The sequence below is a fragment of the Channa argus genome, chromosome 14 (assembly GCF_033026475.1).
Source record: "Channa argus isolate prfri chromosome 14, Channa argus male v1.0, whole genome shotgun sequence".
Classification (NCBI taxonomy): Eukaryota; Metazoa; Chordata; class Actinopteri; order Anabantiformes; family Channidae; genus Channa; species Channa argus.
This window is the reverse complement of record NC_090210.1, coordinates 17,685,797-17,706,286: the sequence shown is the minus strand read 5'-3', so window position 1 is coordinate 17,706,286 and position 20,490 is coordinate 17,685,797. Positions and strand designations below refer to the sequence as shown.

Genomic DNA, 20,490 nt, shown 5'->3' with positions numbered 1-20,490 from the left:
ATGTTTACAGGTTTGAAATATTTTTTACCCTATTTTATAAACTTTTCACATTTGACATAGAAACACATTTTATGTGTAATACAATTTGAATAACTGGTGAATTAAATGATTATTTCTGAGTTGTAAATAAAACAATAAATGCCTGCAGAACACTGTAATTCCAAAGCCACATAATTATTTAATATAGCTCAATCCAAAGTGTTTAATTTCCAGGGCCTAAATTATGGACATATACAATTGTCAAGTTTGTTATCAGTCGTGATTTCTAAAGCATTAATTTCTTCTGCTCTTGCTGAAATACTCACCAGATCAGAAAATGTAAGTTCTGCTCTCATTTTATACCATACTATGTTCATCTTGAAATGTCTGAATCCCCTGCTGAGATTTAACAACCTGCTGTAGAAATTAGACACTTTCATTTGTTCCAGGGAAGGACAGAAAGTGTCTCCTGTGTGATTTGGATGAACTAACCTTTTACAGTAAATAGCTGATGGTCATTCCATTACGCTTGAAATAATCAGAATGTTTCCATGTGGAACATTTGACAACCTCCAGTTTTTGTTAAATGTTTTTATCGAACGCGCTAGAAACAGTAATGTTACAATGTTTGTGATTTCTTTTGGCTTTTCCTTGCTTCTGGGGGTAATGTAACTAGTGTCCTTTAAGCCTAGCTGGGCTTTGCACCTTTAAGCTAATGGCAGTATAAAAAATGTGCTACTATACGCAATGTCTAAGTTATTCGTGAACTGTAAACAACCCAACATCTTGTACACTTCATAAACAGAGGCATTCACCATATAAGGGGTTTCCTTTTTCATGCCCGCGACGTGACGTCCATGAATTACTATTCGAGGGTCGAAAGCACCGAATGATTTTCCAAACCTATCAGACGTTCTGTTTGGAGTCACGTTTTCACTAGAGAACCAATCGGTGAGCCGCTTTTACACGGGTGGGGCGGGTCGATATTCAGTTCAGGAAGACTGGTGTGGATGAGAAATCATCATTCGATTAGCTTTTTGCTAGCTACCCTGAGCCCACTGCCGAGGTGTTATGAGTTTAGTAGCCGAAATCAGATTGTTTTAGTTTTGATAGGTGCAACGATGACCCTCTGACACCAAGAATGGACATAAGTTAACAATGACGGGGGAGAAAAAGAAGAAGAAGCGGCTGAACCGCAGCATTCTTCTTGCAAAGAAAATTATAATAAAAGATGGAGGAAGTGTGAGTTAAATAATTATATATCTTCATTAACTTAGCTTGGCACTGAGCTAGACTGGCAGCCGCTGAAGTTAGTTAGTAACCTCGTTTCAGGAGAATGCAGCCGTTGTAGCGGTATTTTTATATCCTTTTGTTCTTAGCAGTTTGCCCTAGCAGATATTGTTAACCGTTAGCTGGCTTTTGAAGGGACTGCCTAGCTGAGTGGCTAACACAGCATTAGCTAATGTTAGCGGCCTATGTTAGCTTGTCATTTACACGTCAGCTCAGGTAGCGCTGGCTGGCTGGCTAGTCAACGTTAGCCATGATTTTTCTTTGTCGAGTATTTTCCCAGGGTAATTAATCTACTCTAAATATCAGTATCTATCTCATATTGTAAGTTAATATTAACTTCACCTCGCGTTTAGTCAAATCTTACGTTTGACAGTGCATAGGAAGAAACTGATGCTAAGTTAACATTAGCTCCCTAGCCTGTGTGTTGGGGAGATATTTATACTCTGTTACAGTAAACAGTAACTTTTATATTTAGCTGTGTTTCAGTTACCTTATGTAGTACTGTCTTAGTAATGTCGGATATTTTAACGGTACATTGACCCGCAGTCTTTTACAGATTGACGATTGCACAATATCTAAACACTGGGTTTACTCACTAACATTTATTGAAGAAAAAAAAAGACAGTAGGTTAACGTCTGAGTCCACATTGCTGCTCACGTTAACGAAGTAAAACATTTACTGCTAAAGCTAACATTAGCTGTGGAAATTAGCGTTGCTTATTAACATCAAAGGTCAACATACACGCTGCTTTTTAGGAATCTGGTATACGTACGGTTTGTTTATCAGCCAGGGCCTGTTGTCTCTGCACATTTATACACCTTTTAATCAGCTGTCGTAAAACCGTTATGTATTATTAAAATCCTTAATGTTCCTCTTTGATACTGCAAATAGAAATAACAGAGATTCTAGTGATTTGGATCATATAGATATTGGAAGTGGGAATTGTTCCAAATTAGGCTGTTGGCAAAGTGTGACCATGGGTAGGATTGTTATAAATACAGTGAAGCATCAGTGCTTGTTATGTAACCAGTTGAGCAGATTTGCCAAACCTGCTATGTCCATATGAAGAAGAGTTGTAACCATGATGAATAGAAGAAGAAACTGTACTTTCCCCACAGTAATACTAGTAGTAGTCCTGTCACGTCATGTGTCCACACCTGACAAGATGTCACTCTTTTCCAATGAGGCCCTTAATTCAGATTATCGGTATTGCTTCATTGTGTTATTGCAGCTAGGTTTGACCACTTAGCCATTAGGATTTCATTTAAAGTATTCAACTATTGCATCTAATAGGGTTAGATCCTCACTGTTCGATAGCTACGTAACTGGCCGTTTTTTCATTTAAGAGGAAGTTGCAACATCCATATCTTGAGGCAGTTAAATATTGTTCCCCATTTACTCTGTAATGCAGATGTTGTCATCATTCTAGTATTACGATGAGAGTTCATCTGATTTGCATGGCAGGTGGTCAAACTAAGGATTTTACAGTTTTTCGCTGATGAAATGATAAACCACGCGAGGAAGTAAAGTAGCAGCTAGTGTTTTTGTTAAGTTGGCCCTGGCCTACTTTACAATCTTCAGTTATCACACCTCGATGTGTTTCCTGCCAAAGATCCTGTTAAGCACCCAAGCTCACTTCACCTTTTTCACCTTAAACACTTGTATAGATTTTGCTGTGCTGCAATAATTTAACTTTCCCTCCAGTGAGTGAGATTTATGAAAGACAAAAAAGATGAACATTTTTGTTTTACTCGTAACAGATATAGGTCTGTATTTAATACAACCTAATAAAGTAACGCACAGAATATTGTGCCAGTTTGGTTTCAATTAAGAAAAGTTGTCCTTGTCTTGTTAGTGTGCTTTAATATATTCCTTAAACAAACACTGGTCTGGTAAACTGGTTGTATAGAACTACTATACATAAACGAAGGCTTTGTTAAAACAAAAGGTCTTCACTTGCTTTAAATCCTGGTCAATAACTTGAACAGAAGTTAACAGACTTATTCTGAGTATGGTAATATAGGAGATCGTGCAAATGACATGTAAACAGATCAGTTATGTTGTCTAAAACTCATTAATGTTGTAATCAGCTGAAATAATAGAAGCACAGTGCTTGCCGTGATTTTGAGTTACTTGTCATAGCTTAGCTTAGGGGGTTTCCGTTTTCGAGTGGTGCCCTTTAGGTTTTTCCTCAGTATCATAAGAAGAATGAAATAGATTGCAGGTTAGGGTTCGATCTATTAATGTGTTAAATGTTCTGTTCGATTTCCTCTTTCTCTGTCCAGCCTCAGGGAATTGGTGAGCCCAGTGTTTACCATGCTGTGGTGGTCATCTTCCTGGAGTTTTTCGCATGGGGTCTTCTCACCACCCCGATGCTCACGGTAAGCCTAGATACACACTCTCTTGTGGACATATTGTTATGTAAACTGATATAACAGTTATTCATACGTCTACACTTCTCTTCTCTCAAAACCAAGCCAAAGAGTGGCATTTCCTATTGACTAGAATCGCACAAGGCCTATCAGTGTCTATGAATAATTGAATTCCTACATCATTTGAGCAAGGCCCTCTGTAACACAGTTTTGGTTTTTGTTTGTGTGTGTTAGCAGATGTTTGGCCAGGTGATAATGGGCTGAGAAATATGAAAAGGGCATCCAATAGTTGTGTTTTCTGGCCACCCATTCTTTGTTGAAAAGGCTTATCAGGGGGCCACAGCACAGAGGCCAGCCAGACAAACTACACCACACATTGACCTCAGTGCACTGCAGAGCGCTGTGGATCAAGTATTTGCTGCAAGCAACTGAAACAAATCATTTTCATTTAAAAATGTAACCGCTAGACAGTCAACGGTATAAATTAGAAAACAACAGATGATTGTTTCCTCCAAAACAGATCTATTTGTAAGCAATGTGCTAAGATGACTCACAACAATGATATGGTATTTCATACAAGCAGGGACTGTGTATTAATAGTTTCCTTCTTTTTGACATTATCCAAGCTCTGCATTTATTGAATTCCTGCCTAGTTTTTCTCCACTAATTTAAATTTTGTTTTGTGTGGAAACTGGTGTCTCAAACAAATGATGAGCAAACAGCTGTTAGCCACATGATTTCAACCAGCAGGCTTATGCTTATGCAATGTTGGAAGAGGTGCTTGTATGTGTAACTCCTAAGCATTAATTATTGTCGGTTTGTTGGCCTTAAGATCCCTAGGTGGGGGCAGGTTGTGCATTTTGGACTAATCAGAGGGCATCTGAAGATGAGAGGGACTGCTTCACTGCTCCCAATGAGAGCACTGCTTCATTAGTATCCAGCAGCAACAGTCTTCACTGAGTATTCAGTCTGTGTGTGTTGGGTAGCTGTCTCCAAGAGGAACAGAGGGGATTCTTAGCCGTGCCACAAGCTTTTGCTCTGTACCCCTTAACAGAAACCACATCCTGTTGTTTAGTTTCAGTCAAGCATTACATATCCTAAATTAAACTTAAATCTTAATGTTCCCACACTAGTGTCAATGATGATAATTGCTGCACACTTGATGTTCTAGACTTTGAACTGAACATCCATCTTTGTGAGAGTTTTCTAGTTAGATATCTGCAGTTAATAAATCACAAGAGAGCAGTTTCCCAGTAAAGTCGTCATTTAAAGATCAGCTAACGCATTATAAGAAACAAGATGTAACATGTCAGATTCAAGTAAGATATGTGGTGAGATGTCTTACGGCTAGTTGCTTAATACAAGTTGAGAGAGAACACTACATTCTCATGGTTTCCAAGTTTTATTTTATTAACCTTTTATTCATTCAGAGTAGTTTCATGTAGAAGCTAAAGAAAAGTCCGGACCACGTTCGAACAGTTGCACACACACTAAAGCAGCAGGGATTAAGGGGCTTGCTCAAAAGTTGTGCTGATAAAGAAAATGCAAATGCTACTTTTTACTCCATTCTTGCCAGTCTGGGTGATGGATCTAAAGACCACACACAGCAGAGCAGAATGAAACAAACACAGTTGGCAACTAGTAAAAGTATATATCTATCTTTCTATCAAAAAGGTTATTTTTTAATTTATGAAATAAATTCACTTGCCTAGTTTAGATATAACTTTGCATAGACTAATGCTCTTGCACAGCCGGCGATGTCTCCTGGCTGGTACCTAACCTTGCTGACCCTCGGGAAGGTGGGAATGTTTCTCCAGGCATCTATGTTAAAGTCCATTGAATTGGACAATATATATTGGCAATATTGTGTTTGGAATGCAATTTTCCCCCCATGTAATATTATTCCATTTAAACATGTTTTAAACATGTTCCATGTTTCATCACGCATGCATAACTTCCTTAAATATCATCCTTGGTCGCTTTGCTGTGGATCAAACGCCAAAGTCATCAATTTAAGCCGAGAAATTAATGCTGTTTAGCAACAGCTCATCTAACATTTTTACAGTCAGGCTAAAAGCCTAAAGCTGGTGCCTGAATGTTTTGGCCATTTTGCTATTGTCAGAACTCAAGAGTCACTTGCCCTGGTGCTCCCAAATAATTTCACATTCACACAATGGTAATTTCTTTCACGTGATGTACCTCAAGTTTTTAACAGTCTATCTGTTATTTACAGCACTTGCATCATGTAAGGATTACTAGTGGTAAAGGTGATGACAAGAAAAACCTCGAGTTTGCTTACGTTTACCGTGTTATCCTCATGTTGGTTGTGTGTTTGACATGGCAGAATACGTTTCTTTGTTTCCCTCTAATCTGATCTGTTGTTGAACCATTTCCAAATGAATAAGCTGTCTATATTTCATTTAAAGTTAACTGTTTGCTGGATCCCTTCTAATGTGCAAACTCGACCTGAGATCATCAGGTTATGGCTTGTATCCTAATAAGTCATGATGCAACTTTAGTGTTTATATCTATCTTATTATGGGAAGAAATTTTACCAGGGTATTATAGATGATAGGATAGTATCTAACAAACAAGTGTTACATTATGACTTATTGCAAATCCTAGTGTATTGTCTGGTTAACATATGAAGTTGTGTCACCATGTTTATTTTCTTAGACCATTTGTATCAGATTAGTTAAACTCTAAAAACTATGTGAATGCTGTGGTCCCATCTTGTGATATCTCCATTTCTTCTTCAGGTATTACACCAGACATTCCCCCAGCACACATTCCTGATGAACGGGTTAATTCATGGTGTCAAGGTAAGTGACAACAGCACACACAAACAGAAAAATAAAGCTTGAAATTCAATCTCCTGTGATGGCACTGTAATGGTAACATATAGATATTGAACATCCCAGTCCCACAGTGTTTAATCTTTCTGTTCAGTGTTTCACTATCAAGCAACATCTTAATGTCTTTAAAATGTAGTGACTTTAAATGAATCGTACGGCAAACAGATGCAATGATTTTGGAGTAAATGTTCTCGAGCAGTATATCATTTTTTTTCTATTCCCTTCTATAATGCCTGACAGTGTTCATGGTTTAATTAAGAAATGAATGTATTTGTTTCTGGTCATAAAAAACGTCTCACAGTAAGGCACTTTAACCACCCTGTCCACCTTAGTGCTACAGCTGCTGTCATCTAGCATCCTCCTTCAGCACTGCAAGTTTGACTTGCTTTTATTTGCTTGTGGAAGATTTGCTGAGCATGTATGCTCTTGTTCAGTGACTCCCTGCTTGACATAATATTAGCTGCATGTTGACAACAGCAAGCTGTCCAGTAACCATTGCAGGTTGGCACCAAAAGAGCTCAGCTGGAGCACTTTTAAGGGCAAAGTACCTTAAGTGTTTCCTGACACTAGTAGTAGATAGGAGAGAATGTGTCCAAAGGTAGCTGCAGTGAGCTTTGTATTTTAGATTTTCTGTTTTGTTGTGATCAGCACCGTTCTTGCTTACACAACAAATGTATTATGTTGACATAAAATCATTTTTCTGGGATCAAGAGTAAGCGTTCAGTTAGTTCTAATGCAGCTGTCCTTCAAAAACACTTATGCTTATGACAGTCATGTGTTTTGTCAAGATAAAAAGACTTGTTTCTTAAACTAACAATAATTCTTTTGTTACAGGTAAAACTATTTCCCTATATTCTTCCAATAGCAACATAACTAAATTTAAGATCAGCTCTGCCTCACCATGCGTCAGTCATCGGGTGTGCCAGCTATAATAACTTGGTGATACCAGAGTGTACAATCTAAACACAGAACTACCCTAAGGATAAAAATAATTGCAAAGTTATTGCTTACCTTGTGTCGTTGCCTTTGTTTGGAGGATCAGCTCAGAAGCCTCATCTTAGGTGTGTGCACTTCAAAGATGTGTGTCTGGGGCTAATTTTCATGATTGCTAGTGATATTGCTAATATCATACAGTGCATGGACTCTAACTACCTTTTGCTATTAGCCCCCAACCAAAATGCAAGATTTGGAAGTGGCTGAGTTGAGATAGTGTGCATAAAAAAGTCACAATCCTTCGACTTGTTTATTAATAGCTATGTATTCAACAGATAAGTGTTAAGTCTTTTTTCTCTTATCAGATGTCCTATACTCAAATTTCCCTTCGTCCTTTCTAGGGCCTGTTATCATTTCTTAGTGCTCCACTAATTGGAGCATTGTCAGACGTATGGGGACGCAAGTCCTTCCTGTTGCTAACGGTCTTCTTCACATGTGCACCCATTCCACTGATGAAGATCAGCCCATGGTAAGTTCACACTAATAATTTTGTAAACTCTGTAGCTCAGTTGATAACGCAGTCATCCGCAGACCACAGGGTCAGTGGTTCGATTCCCGATCCTTCCTGGCTACATGTTGAAGTGTCTTTTTTATTTGTGTGTGTTTGGTTTTTGGTGCACTACAGTACATCCATTTGCATGTGTTTCCTGTTTTAGCAACAACATGAATTTACCTTACTGAAAGTATTTCTCAATGTTGGGTATCTCAAGAATGTGATATTCTGAGGTTGCTACCAACATGGGTCTGTCTGGTGAGAGTGTTTATATGATGAAACAACTGTCCAGTCAAAGCAGAGGATCTGACTTAGGCAGTCAACACACTGGTGGCATTTACTTTACACACTGTATGTTACTCTTATATGTTTGTTTGGTTTGGTTTGCTTCATTTGGTAACTGGTTGAAGATAAGCCAAGCTCTTTTCTTCTCTTAGGTGGTACTTTGCAGTCATATCTATGTCCGGCGTTTTTGCTGTCACCTTCTCTGTGATCTTTGCATATGTGGCAGACATCACACAGGAGCATGAAAGGAGCACAGCATATGGTTTGGTAAGAACACTGTTGACTAGAACTGACAATCAGCGCTATTATATTGTCTTTCCATAGTCTCAAGGTTTGTGACCAAATAAATGGCCAGTAGAGTAAGAAAATAAAAAATGGCATTAATTAATTAGTTAGTTAATTAGTTACTTTCTTTGTTAGTGGAGCTTTACTTAATTAGGAAATCTTATTGAAATCAACAAAGTATTTTGCAAAAAAGCCCTGAGAACAAATATACACAGGATATGTACACGATCCTAACAATAGAATTAAATGGAATGACATTAACATTGATTACTTTATATTTCGCTCATTTTACCTCTGCCTTGCACTTCCACTAGGTGTCGGCCACTTTTGCGGCCAGCCTGGTTACCAGCCCGGCCATTGGAGCGTACCTATCTGTGGCCTACAGTGACACCTTGGTGGTGATCCTGGCCACAGCCATTGCTCTGCTTGACATTTGCTTCATCCTGGTAGCTGTACCAGAGTCGCTGCCGGAGAAGATGAGGCCAGCATCGTGGGGAGCACCTATCTCCTGGGAACAGGCAGACCCCTTTGCTGTGAGTGGAAACACAACTATTACTAATAATTAGGTTTTAATTAGTCGGTTATGACAGATTATTATGCATTGGTTCTGTCCAACCAAACAGCAGTTTATTGCAATGTATTCTATTACTCATTAGTCTTTGGTTTGATTAAGAATAATTTAAGCCTAAATTAAGTTGACGTGTGAAAAAGGAATGAGTTGAACTTTGTAATTCAATGTTTTCTCTTATAGCAAAGAGCCTGATCCTGGTGACAGTTAATAATACTCCACAATATATTCACGGACCAAAAAAAAAAAAAAAAAAGACCAAAATTAAATCATAGAATTTATTATCATTTGCAAAGTAAAGGGTTTCCCTGTACAATTACATTCTTCCTATGCCTTCCACTTTGTATTCTGTTAAAATAGGTAAACAATTTCAAAATTGGTTTAAAGGTTGGTGCAAGAAATATGCAATGTACAGTAATACATGCTAGTGCAATATACATTAGTGCAATTATTTCCTGCTTAGCAACACAGAAATACATAACCTCACTCCCTTATGTTAGAATTAAGCTGTAAAACAAGCTGTTGCTTTAGGAAGGACCTGAACTTTGTTTTTATGTTGTATCACAACCACTACTGACTTTGTTCATGTTTTACATTCTTGAAACTAATTATTCTTGCTGTTCTTTGAACAGTCTCTGCGTAAAGTGGGGCAGGACTCCACGGTGCTCCTTATCTGTATCACAGTGTTTCTCTCCTACCTCCCCGAGGCCGGCCAGTACTCCAGCTTCTTCCTCTATCTCAGACAGGTAACACTTGTGAATTGTTCACGCAAACATTTTTAGACACGATTATACGCTTGCTACCATTTGTCTTCGGTATTAGACAGGTTGTGAAAAGTGTCTTTCTTTTTAGGTGAAGTTGTGGTCTGTTAAAAAAGAGTGAATAATTCAAGATTCATATGAGCCATTTGTATGTGACAGGATTATTACTTTTGCCATTTGTGTTGTGTTGAATGAGTGGGTTTGCTGAGGACTCTGTTTTGTTGTCTAAATAAGTAGAGTAAATTCATCTTCTGGAAAGCCAATAGATATAATATTGCAAGGAGCCAGAAAAGAAGCAATTCAGACAGATACACAGGTAGCGGCTTGCAGTTTTGAAATGGCGTGATCTCCTGCTCTTTCCAAACTGATTGAACTAATGACTAAGTTCATGTAAACGGTGCCAAATAAACCAGTCAGTCAAGTTTGACAAATGGAGTCTCCTGTCTTTCCACCATTGTGAAAAAGGTGTTGAAGTAATGTAGTTCTGGAGCTTTGCAGCTAACATTAGACACTATCCTCTTTATGCCAAAATTGCTTTATCATATATCTCCACGTTGTTATAAATTATACACACCTCACACCAGCTGCATTGCTCATGCTGCGGTTTGTATCAAAGGAAATCAAGGTCAGAGAAAAATACAGTGAAAAGGGAAGCGGTTTTCTAGTTCTTGAATGTAGTGGTAGCCTGTTTTTTAACCGTGAAAAATGGTTGTCTCCTGTCCCAACCTGTGTCATCATAACGTCTCCCCCTCAGGTCATAGGCTTCTCATCAGAGACAGTGGCTGCCTTTATCGCTGTTGTGGGGATCCTCTCAATACTAGCTCAGGTACTGGCAAAAATATTTTTGTTATAGAATTTATATTTAATAACTGTTTTTAATGTAATTAAAAACACTGTATAACTAATTAAAAAAAATTAATTGTACATTTTCTTTTATCAGTTGACCTGTTAATTTATCAATTAATTGATTATATTTTTTTTCATAAAATGACAGAAAATGCTCCTGCCAGTATTCTAGATCATACGATGGCAAATTAAAGTCAAGTCAGATTTCATAAATAGCCCAAAATCACAAATTTGTGTGCTTTACAAACTGTAGAAAGCTCAGCTCAGGTACTACAGCTCAAGCTGAGGTACAAAAGGTCAAAGTGGGTCAAATGTTTTAAAAAAAAAAAAACTGTGAATATACATCCATTAGCTATTAATGTCTGTTTAGAACATGGGGAGTTTGCTGTTTCAGGATAGATGTGAGAAAAGTGTTGGGTGTACACTGTAGACAGAAATACAAAGTTATTTGTTTGCCATCACAGAAAAGAGGAAAAAAAATAGCAGCAATTATTGTCACTTGATGTGCAAATTATTGAAAGTATTTTGAATGACCTGTGGTGTGTTTTCTTTAGACTGTGGTGTTGGGAATCCTGATGCGTTCAATAGGGAATAAGAACACAATCTTGCTCGGGCTTGGATTCCAGATCCTCCAGCTGGCGTGGTATGGCTTCGGCTCTCAGCCCTGGTCAGTAACAGGCTTGTTCCTAAAACATACACACATCTTTCCACTACATAATAGAGCCCACACTGGTAATGTTTTAGGAGGCAGAGACTCTTACAAATTAAGATGTGCTTTTTCCTGTCGCAATCTGCATCACTTGTTATGGTTACATAGCACAATGGAGCTCAGGTACAAAAGGTTAAGGTGTGTCCAATGTTTAAAAAAAAAAAAACTTTGAAGATACAACCGTTAGCTATTACTGCTTATTCTTTAGAAAGTCACTGAGCTGCTGGAGTTGGTCCCAGCTGACAGTTTGAGTCGATCATGATTCTGACAGAGACTAACAACTAGTCACACTCATCATTTCCTGTAGCATAGTGCAAAACCACAGTCATAGTCAAAATGCTTGTGAGTCAGTAGTGGTCGCTCATTCAACTGAAGTCAAACATTATCTATGTTCTCTTTAAATTGAAGGGGATTCAAACTTAACCCCAAACCTAACATGATAAAAAGGCACATTCAGCTAGTACAAAAGTTCTTTTAGCACCACAAGTAGCAAATGTGATCAAGGAGTGTAATTTAAAAAGGTTTTAGTAAAACACTAAAAATTATGTATTTCCCTTTAATAAATTAGTTTAAAACTAATGTGAATTAATTTGTTAAGAAGAAAAATTTCTTCTCGCTCAATGTGCATTGAATAATATTTTCATTAAAAAATATTTGTTTTACTCAGTTTACCTTTTCAAAATTGGGGGCAAAACTTTTAGACCCAGCGGAAAGACTAAGAAAGTTTGATATTCATCTTACAAATGCTAAAACAGTACTGATGTGTAATGTAATGTATAATGTGCAGAGGTTAAAACCGTAATGTTAGCACTTTTTTGCTAACTTTAACCTAGTTTAATTTTACCTGTCTTCTATGGTCATTGAATGGAGCTGTTGGTCACCATTCAAAAGTTTTCTTAGTTTTTAAAATGAAGACCAGAAACTGATTTTGATTTGAGCTTTGTCGTTGTCTTTGTTATTCATTATTTAAAAATTGGCTCCAGTCAGCTCATTTCTTACGGTTGATGGGAAATTGATAAAAATACACTAGAGGGCCACTTGTATGTTTGCACTGTGTACTAAAAACAGCAGTAGGCTTCTGTCTATCCAAGAATTCAATACACTGTTTATTACCTGTAAATGTTATTTTAAATGTTTGTAACTAAATTATACATTTTTGAATTACAATTATTTAAATGCTATATGTCAGCAATGATTTGCACTGTAATTCCATGATATTGCTGACTTGATATTGTTATCCCCTGACAAACCACCAGAGGGGAGCATAACCTTAATTAATAGTAGTGGCTGTGACACTAATCTAGTATTACTGCCACTTTTACAGATATCAATATATTACTGAAAATTCTTTTTAAAAATTGGTTCATCTATTATTAGAGCTGACATTATTTCTGTGAGAAGGCACAACATATGCACATGATGCACATTTACTATTCAGACCACCAATTCTTTTAAAACACTGGCGGCAAACAAATTGGCACAGCTTTAGTATTTGTGCGTTTGCTTATTAAAAAAGCAAACAGATGTTTACTGAAACAGGGCACATTGTAATTTGTCTTAAAGTGAGATCTTACAGCTTCATCAGTTCATCCTATTGTTTTGGCCTGGAGGGAAGGGCAGAGCAGCTGTAATATCCATTGATTCTGAAAGAAAACATTCACAACACGTCTCTTTGTTGTTCCTCTCTGCTTTAGTCAATACGTGGACAATTCGGTTAAGAAAGGTTAAGTTGACCATATTATAAATTAAGGTGAGAAATCTTTCCCTGTTCCCAAAAAAGGGCAAGAAACAGTTTCTTTTACAAAACAAGATACTAAACTCAGCTTATTGTAAAATTCATCTTGATGTTTTTACATTTGAAGGCTCATTTGCTGCTTATTTAATAGCTGCAGTTTAGTTTGACATTTTCCATCATGATTCACATTGTTAGACATCAAGTTTCAACTGTAGTGGTTTTAACGACCTTCAGCTCACCTTCAAGAATGCATTTAAATCCAATATCTCAAAGGTTAAGTGAAAATGTGTTTGCATTCTTAACAAACGTGTGTTGTTGCGTGCAGGATGATGTGGGCAGCTGGAGCCGTCGCAGCCATGTCCAGCATCACTTTCCCTGCCATCAGCGCCATTGTGTCCCGTAATGCAGACCCTGACCAACAAGGTGAGTTCTTGCTGAGCTGGGTATGGGTGGTACCAAAACAATATTAAATCAGCGTGCATCATTGTTTGCCTTTTAAAATAAACACCTTTTTCAGATCTTTGACTGGAAAAAAACACAAATTTTATTACTTAAATGGTCAAATGACCCTGCATTCAATGCCAAACATAAATCTAGGTTATTTCAGTCAGTGCTTGAAACATTCAGTACCCAACTCCTTGGATTCACTGAGAGTGCCTATTTTAAAGCACTGTACAAAACAGGAATCACACCTGTATATATTCCTCATAGCATAGGTGATCTTACTACAACCAGCAGACCCAGTTCACCTTGAAGTATGCATCTCATCATAGAACATGCATTAATGATATTTTCTGCACTATCCATGTGTCAGAATCTGACTTTAATAGTTGACATTTTTACGTATAAAGTGTGTGCTGTGCTTTGCATAATAAAAATATATTTTTTTAATTCTCATTCTGATTAGCCACTGACATCCTAACATCTATTATAGTTTTTCCTGAAAGTGAAATGTTTGTATCTGTTTTTCTGTAGGTGTCGTCCAGGGGATGATTACAGGAATTCGTGGCCTCTGCAATGGTTTGGGCCCTGCTCTTTATGGTTTTGTCTTCTACTTGTTCCATGTGGAGTTGACCGACACGGACGGCTCGGAGAAAGGTGCCAAACTCAACATGGCCAACCCCACTGACGAGGTGAGCAGTATTGAAAATTCATATCTGCAAAATATGCAGCATCTTTTGTGCATATTATGACCTTTTTCTGGTTTATGTGCTATGCGTGTTTTAGAGTGCCATCATCCCAGGTCCTCCTTTCCTGTTTGGTGCGTGCTCAGTGCTGCTGTCTCTGCTGGTTGCCCTGTTTATCCCGGAGCACACGGGGCCTGGCATGAGGCCCGGCGCCTACAAGAAGCACAGTAACGGGGCACAGAGTCACTCCCACAGCCCCCAGGGAAGCGGGGCTGAGGGCAAGGAGCCACTGCTGGAGGATAGCAGTGTATAACCTCAGCTAAGGGGGGCAGACACCCTCGTTTCACCCCTGAACCCTGGCACACATGGACAGATGCACACATTTTTCCACACAGACACAGTTTCACCTTTGGCCTGCTTCAGTGCCACGAAGAGGTGTTTGTGTCCATGTCTTTGGTGTCCACAGTTCAAAAGTGGACACTCGCTCCTTACCTGTTTTGTTTCGTTTTGTTTTTAAGTAAGAACTCTCTGTAGATCCTGAAAGATGAAGAGAGATTGTTGAGTATTTTACTGGCTGCTGAGGAAAGGTATGCGAGACTTGGCTGAGCTGGACTCTAATCTTTGGTTTCAATAAAACAGTAACAGAGTGGAGCATAAAACAGTTTGCCCTCCTCTTGGTGCAAAACAGAACCGAAACAATTTGGTTTGAAGAGTGTGTGAGGTATATTTGCGGATCTCAAATGTCACTAAATCCCTGTGTCTGTTCAATGAGAGCCTAACAGAGAGTCAGTTGAGCACTTGTCTAATGGTCTTTTCACAAGCTAACGTCAGTCCTGATGGCTTTTGCTGAGACTACAATTCTGTTAAAGCATCCAAGAAGGGAACACAGTTTTTCTTCTGTATGCACAACAGGGACATAAGTACAGCACCTGAAGGGGAGTCTCCAACCAGTGTGGGGAGAGGCGCCACCTAATCTCAGTTATGAGTCAACCAGTTCACATGTGAGAAGCTTCGTAAGACCACACTTTGTTTAACTTTCACACTTCTCTCAGAGCGAAGTGTACAAGAGAGACCACTTTATTAGCTAAAACTGTTTTTCAATGTTTACTTGCCATTCTCTAGATACGTAGTTCAGTTTGGGTTGTATATTTCTTCCGTTCAAACTGAAGGCTAGTTGTGCTTTGAGTTTTTAATTCAAGAAACAAATGTTGCCTTGAAAAGACTTAATAGAGACATTATGTAACCTGTATGAAGACCGAGGTCTGAGTAGGCTCTGTAATCTTTCGCTATTGCTCCCATCGGAGCCGTTACACTCTTTTTAATTCCTTTTGTTTTCGCGTCCTTCCTGTTACTTTGTTTCCTGACATTTATCATCATCAGGGTTAAGGCTTGCAGAACCGTGGTTTTATTTTAAAAGCCCCTCTGGACCTCTCGGAGTTTCTAGCAGTGCTTATCAGCATGTCAGTGTTGACACTGACTGTTTCTATGAATTAATATCATTAGTTTAACCAGAATATCAGTCTTGCTGCTGCAGTACAACATTCAAAGGTGAAGTGTGATGTGGTGGATAAAGATTTCTACAGTGGTAATTGGATATGAAGCACAGAATTGTTTAATGTACTCCCTGACATTTAAGCTGCCATGCACTTATAACAGGCACGACACAACTGTCAGATAATAACAGACTACAAATGGCAGAAAGATAGATGTGAAGCACGGCGTGTAATTCTAAACTTCTTAATTTCACCAGGCTGCGAATTGTCCACAAGCAGAGGCAGTAGTTCCGACCAGTAGATGAAGATTATGTTGTCGCCCCCTATAGACAGTTACCAAAACATAAAAAACAAATTATTCTTTAAACCATAAGATTAAAAACGACTTAAAACTTCAATGAATACTGCATTTCAAGAAAGTATCTCAGCAACGTCATAAAGAAAATTACACTTTTAACAAAACATTAATGAGATTTGGTTCATTGTGACCAAGTACATTTGATTCTGTAAAGAAAATGAACAAAAAAATTAATGTATGAGGTTTGTCATCTGATAGATAAAAATTCAACATTTATTATTGGGCCACATCGGCATGTCTGAATGTGCAGGTGTAATCTGCTGCCGTTACGTTTCAGCGGGTGGTATGGGTTGATCCTGAACTGTTCTGTAGCTGAATGATATTGACGGACGTGTGCTTTGCATCAGTCACACTGCTTTCCCTTCATTCGTGTTAGCAGCTGCTAAATTATACTTGCCAGTTTTCAACATGTAAAGTATACATGCCTCAAGTCCATTCAAATGACCAAATTCTAATAACACATTGTGCCAATTTTGTTTATTTTTTTGCTGTGTGTGTTTGCGTGAGTGTGTGTGTGCCTGCTTCTACACACTAGAGTGATTTATTTTTTCAATTTGTTTGTTTTCTTGTCTTAATTTCTTTGGCTGAAGATTTAAGTTTTCATTTTATAAGCCTTTTTTAAAAGTTCTCTTCAATACTTTGGCTAGATAGATAAATTATCGAATGTCCGTCTGTGTGTTTTCAGCCTCGGTCTTCAGTTAATAACAAGCATTTTGCCATGATTTGTTACATTTGAAAAGATTATATTTCCCAGATTTTTCTGTAGATCATAACAAAAGTCACTGAATGTTCCAAGCCAAGTTGTACATGTTGACTGCACATACCCTCAACCTTGACTGACTTGTCATATTGTTTTTATTATCTCAGAGGGGGAGTTACTAAACATGTTGATTTAATCCCTGAATATTTCTTTTTTAATTTATCATTCATTGGACCAAAACAAAGGTAAACATAAATTTAAATCTTACATAAATTGGTATGATTCTGCACCAGCCCCATCTGCACCCGTACAGCTTCCAAGCAGACGACTTGTGTACAAAAATCACCTGTACGTACAGTAAATGTATATATTTATTGCTCAAGGAGATGGCCACTTCTTGGTCTATTTGGTTGTATGGTGCAAATATTATATATTTCTCAAGACTTACCTGTTAGCCACTCCTGTTTTTATTATGATGTGGTGTGTGTGGTCTGAACCCCCTCTCTGTGTGCCTAAAATTAGCCAAGAAATGAGTGTGGCAGCATAAGTAAATGGTGGTTATTATGTAAATATGGGAAACTAATGACAAACTATTTATTAAAGGTTTATTGTACAATGAGATGTTGGTGTCTGGCTCCTGAGTGTTTGGAGTGTGTACTGTGTGTTTGTGGCATGAAGCTATGAGCTGTTATTTAGTGATCATAATAGCAGACTTTTGATGAAAGCTCTAACTTTGTTGGTAGGTTGTTTGGTAATCCTGCAAAGTTCAGTCACAGTTCTGCTTTGCTCCACCTAATTGCTGCATTCTGTATACTCAGCTGTTATTAATGCACCGGCCTAAGCTCATTTACTTTCTGTGATCTGAGCCTTTCTTTATTAAAGCCACATGGAAGCAGAAGTAAAGTCTGTCCAAGGTATCAACGGGTCTTAAAAAGTCTTAAAACGATTGAGTTCACTTTCTTCAATAAAGAAGAAAGTAATTCACAAAGGACTTTAATGTTTTTTCTAGTCTGCAGTAATGTTATGAGGCTTGAAAGTGAAAAATATCCAGTTCTCTCATTTAAAAGTTAATACTTGGTAAAGCTTAAGGTCCACATATTAATGTAGCATTAAATAAATTAATATAAGGCATTTCTGTTTTTTATCGTGACCAATGCTATTTTTTTTCTTTAAACATCAATTATTTTAATATTGCTTCATTTTAAATCCTGTTCAAGTTTTGAAAAGCTTGTATTATCCTGAGTTTGAAAATGTTGACATTTTAAACCGTAACACATTCGTCAATCCTTTATTTCAGTTCTGTATGTGGCGTTTGCTTCTTGGTGTGCCTGTTCACCAACGAGCCACAATATTAATCCCACCTCCTGGTTTTAAGGTTGTGGTGGAACAGTTCTGGCACCTGACATTTATGGTCAGCAGGACATTTTCACAAAAAGCCACAGTAAGTAGAGTTAAAAGGAACATCGTCAATTCATATGTTACTCCAGCATTTACAAACTCGGGAGGATCGAATGTTTCATCCCTGTGTGTTTCAACTCCGGCAACACTGTCAGAATCTTGTCGATCCTATAATAAAGACATAATCAGAGTAATGTAAGTCGGTAGATACAGCTCAGACAAGCACTTCACAAACACCTGGCACTGCATAAGAGAGTCAGCCCCTTCAGAAAAAGACTCAGGAGTCCACCTCCATCTTAGGCATGAGGGATACTGGTTTGAGGATTTAAATGTCTACATTCTGGCCAGAGAACCCAGCCGTCTAAACAGATGGGGTGGTCTACATCGTTCATCAGCCAATCTACTGTGGTCTGGGCGTCCATCCAGAGGCAGTTTAACATTCGTTCACACAACACACAACGGTCCTGTGTCACCTCCGTGACCTCGAAGTCCTAACAACTGCACAGGGCTTAAATAACTCAGATCCCCCTGCAGACAAAAGTAACGAAGCTTTTTACGTGAAAGGTGACACCTCAAGCACTTATGGAAATGCCATGACATGCATGACTCTGCATGTTGATGACTCTTGGGTTTCATTTTTGAATCAGTCTGTTACTGTTTTTCATTTTTCATCTGCATCTGCATCTGCAGCTTTGCAAAAAAAAAAAAAAAAAAACGTTTCCATAAATACCTGCAAATTACTTTCTGGTTATCACAATGTTCACGTGTGCTGACAAGCTCCTAATGGCTTTTACATCGCTTTAGCTCTTGCATTTGAGAGACCTAGACAAACCTTAAAGGTTCTCCTACATTTAGACAATATTCCTTAAAGCACACCTGCACCACTGTCTGCTTCGCTGGTGTTACTGTCTGCCCGAATATGATGATGTACGCAAAAGTGTCCCAAGTGGAACAGCAGGTGTTATGTGGTCTTAACGTTGGATAAAAGAGATAATAATAAGACTCTTAACCATAATCCATGCCCATTGTTTCCTGACAAGCCCTTTACAAGGCCTCATGGACTCATCAGCAAAATGGGGTCTTGCACTGGGCATCGACAGTCACCAAACGCTGTTCACACAGTGACAAGTGGGCTACAGTAATCCAGCAGATAATGTAAGTAACAACCACTGTTCTACTGTTCAATATCACACTGGGATTTCAGTTTCCTCCACACATGAAGACTTGCAGACACATGTTTGATATCTAAATTTTTCTGCGCTGAAACACTCCAGGTACTAAAAACCAGGAGGGGTGGGGGGGGGGGGTTGCTCCAACATGCTTCCTCTGGTGCTTGTAGCTACACAACACATCAACAAACGACACTTTCCAGCTTTCTGGGAATTAGAGGCACACAGCCCTCGTCAGGATTAACAGCTCTCTGGCAGGGAAAGTATTGGGCATGTTTTAACAAGAGCAACTTCGAGCGCTTTAGACGAGGTGGCTGCTCAGATCACTTCCAAGTGTGAACCTGAGAGCCCCTTTAGTTGTTCGCTGTCCTTTATTTGTGCTCGTGTTGGGAATGAAAAGGGGCCATGTGACTATTTAGGGGAGCTGCTGGAATGTATTGTGATGCAGAGTCGCTGTCATTGCACATTCGCTTCCCAGGCCTCAATTTGGTGCACAGGAGTGGAAGAGGGCTCACATGTTCCAACACTGGCCTCCTGGATTTGGCAAGAGGCCAAACGCAGTCCATGGCGCCATTACTATAAATGTGAGCATCCATTAACCTCAGAGAGACAGTGCATCCATCACGTACTCCTTCAAAACTTACAGTATTGTCTTAGCACACACTGGAAATGGCAACAGGAAAGAATTTTTCTTTCGTACCTCAAGCCCCACTAACGCACTGGGAAGTGGAAGCGGGCCCAGTGGTGGATGTCCCACTCAGCCCCGACGTACGGCAGCATCTTTTCCTGCGGTGGAGAAGTGTAGCTTGCTGGCGTCTCGGAAGAGCCCCAGGATGAATCATGTGTGAACTTCATTGTTCTTTGAGTCACACAGGTCTGTGTGAACCTGGGATTTCCACTAACCTCTGCCACAGTGCTTACTTTACTATGTTCTATATGCAGACCACCAATGATTCGTCATATGACTTTCATGCACTTGTGATTGTGATTAACTCAGGGATAGGTGGGGGCTTCAGCTCTGGCCTCCGGATACAAACTCTGATGTCCTCCACCAAGGCCACGCTTTTTATTTT

At 38.8% G+C, this 20,490-nt stretch overlaps 1 protein-coding gene across 1 annotated transcript; it reads left to right on the top strand.

Moving 5' to 3' along the window:
• Nucleotides 1-972: 972 nt before the first annotated feature.
• mfsd14a2 (major facilitator superfamily domain containing 14A2) lies at nt 973-17,469 on the top strand. Its single transcript, XM_067474353.1, has 12 exons — nt 973-1,221; nt 3,556-3,651; nt 6,402-6,464; nt 7,832-7,959; nt 8,421-8,535; nt 8,868-9,086; nt 9,754-9,867; nt 10,637-10,708; nt 11,283-11,395; nt 13,498-13,595; nt 14,148-14,305; nt 14,400-17,469. The coding sequence occupies exons 1-12, from the start codon at nt 1,138-1,140 to the stop codon at nt 14,610-14,612; spliced, it is 1,473 nt and encodes a 490-aa protein (XP_067330454.1). The 5' UTR covers nt 973-1,137; the 3' UTR covers nt 14,613-17,469.
• Nucleotides 17,470-20,490: the final 3,021 nt, after the last annotated feature.

Bases quoted from the DNA above. Each gene is read 5' to 3' on its own strand.
- mfsd14a2 (XM_067474353.1), top strand. From the start codon at position 1,138: ATGACGGGGGAGAAAAAGAAGAAGAAGCGGCTGAACCGCAGCATTCTT. The intron at 1,222-3,555 runs GTGAGTTAAATA...TTCTCTGTCCAG, and splicing joins TAATAAAAGATGGAGGAAGT to CCTCAGGGAATTGGTGAGCC. The intron at 9,087-9,753 runs GTGAGTGGAAAC...TTCTTTGAACAG, and splicing joins AACAGGCAGACCCCTTTGCT to TCTCTGCGTAAAGTGGGGCA.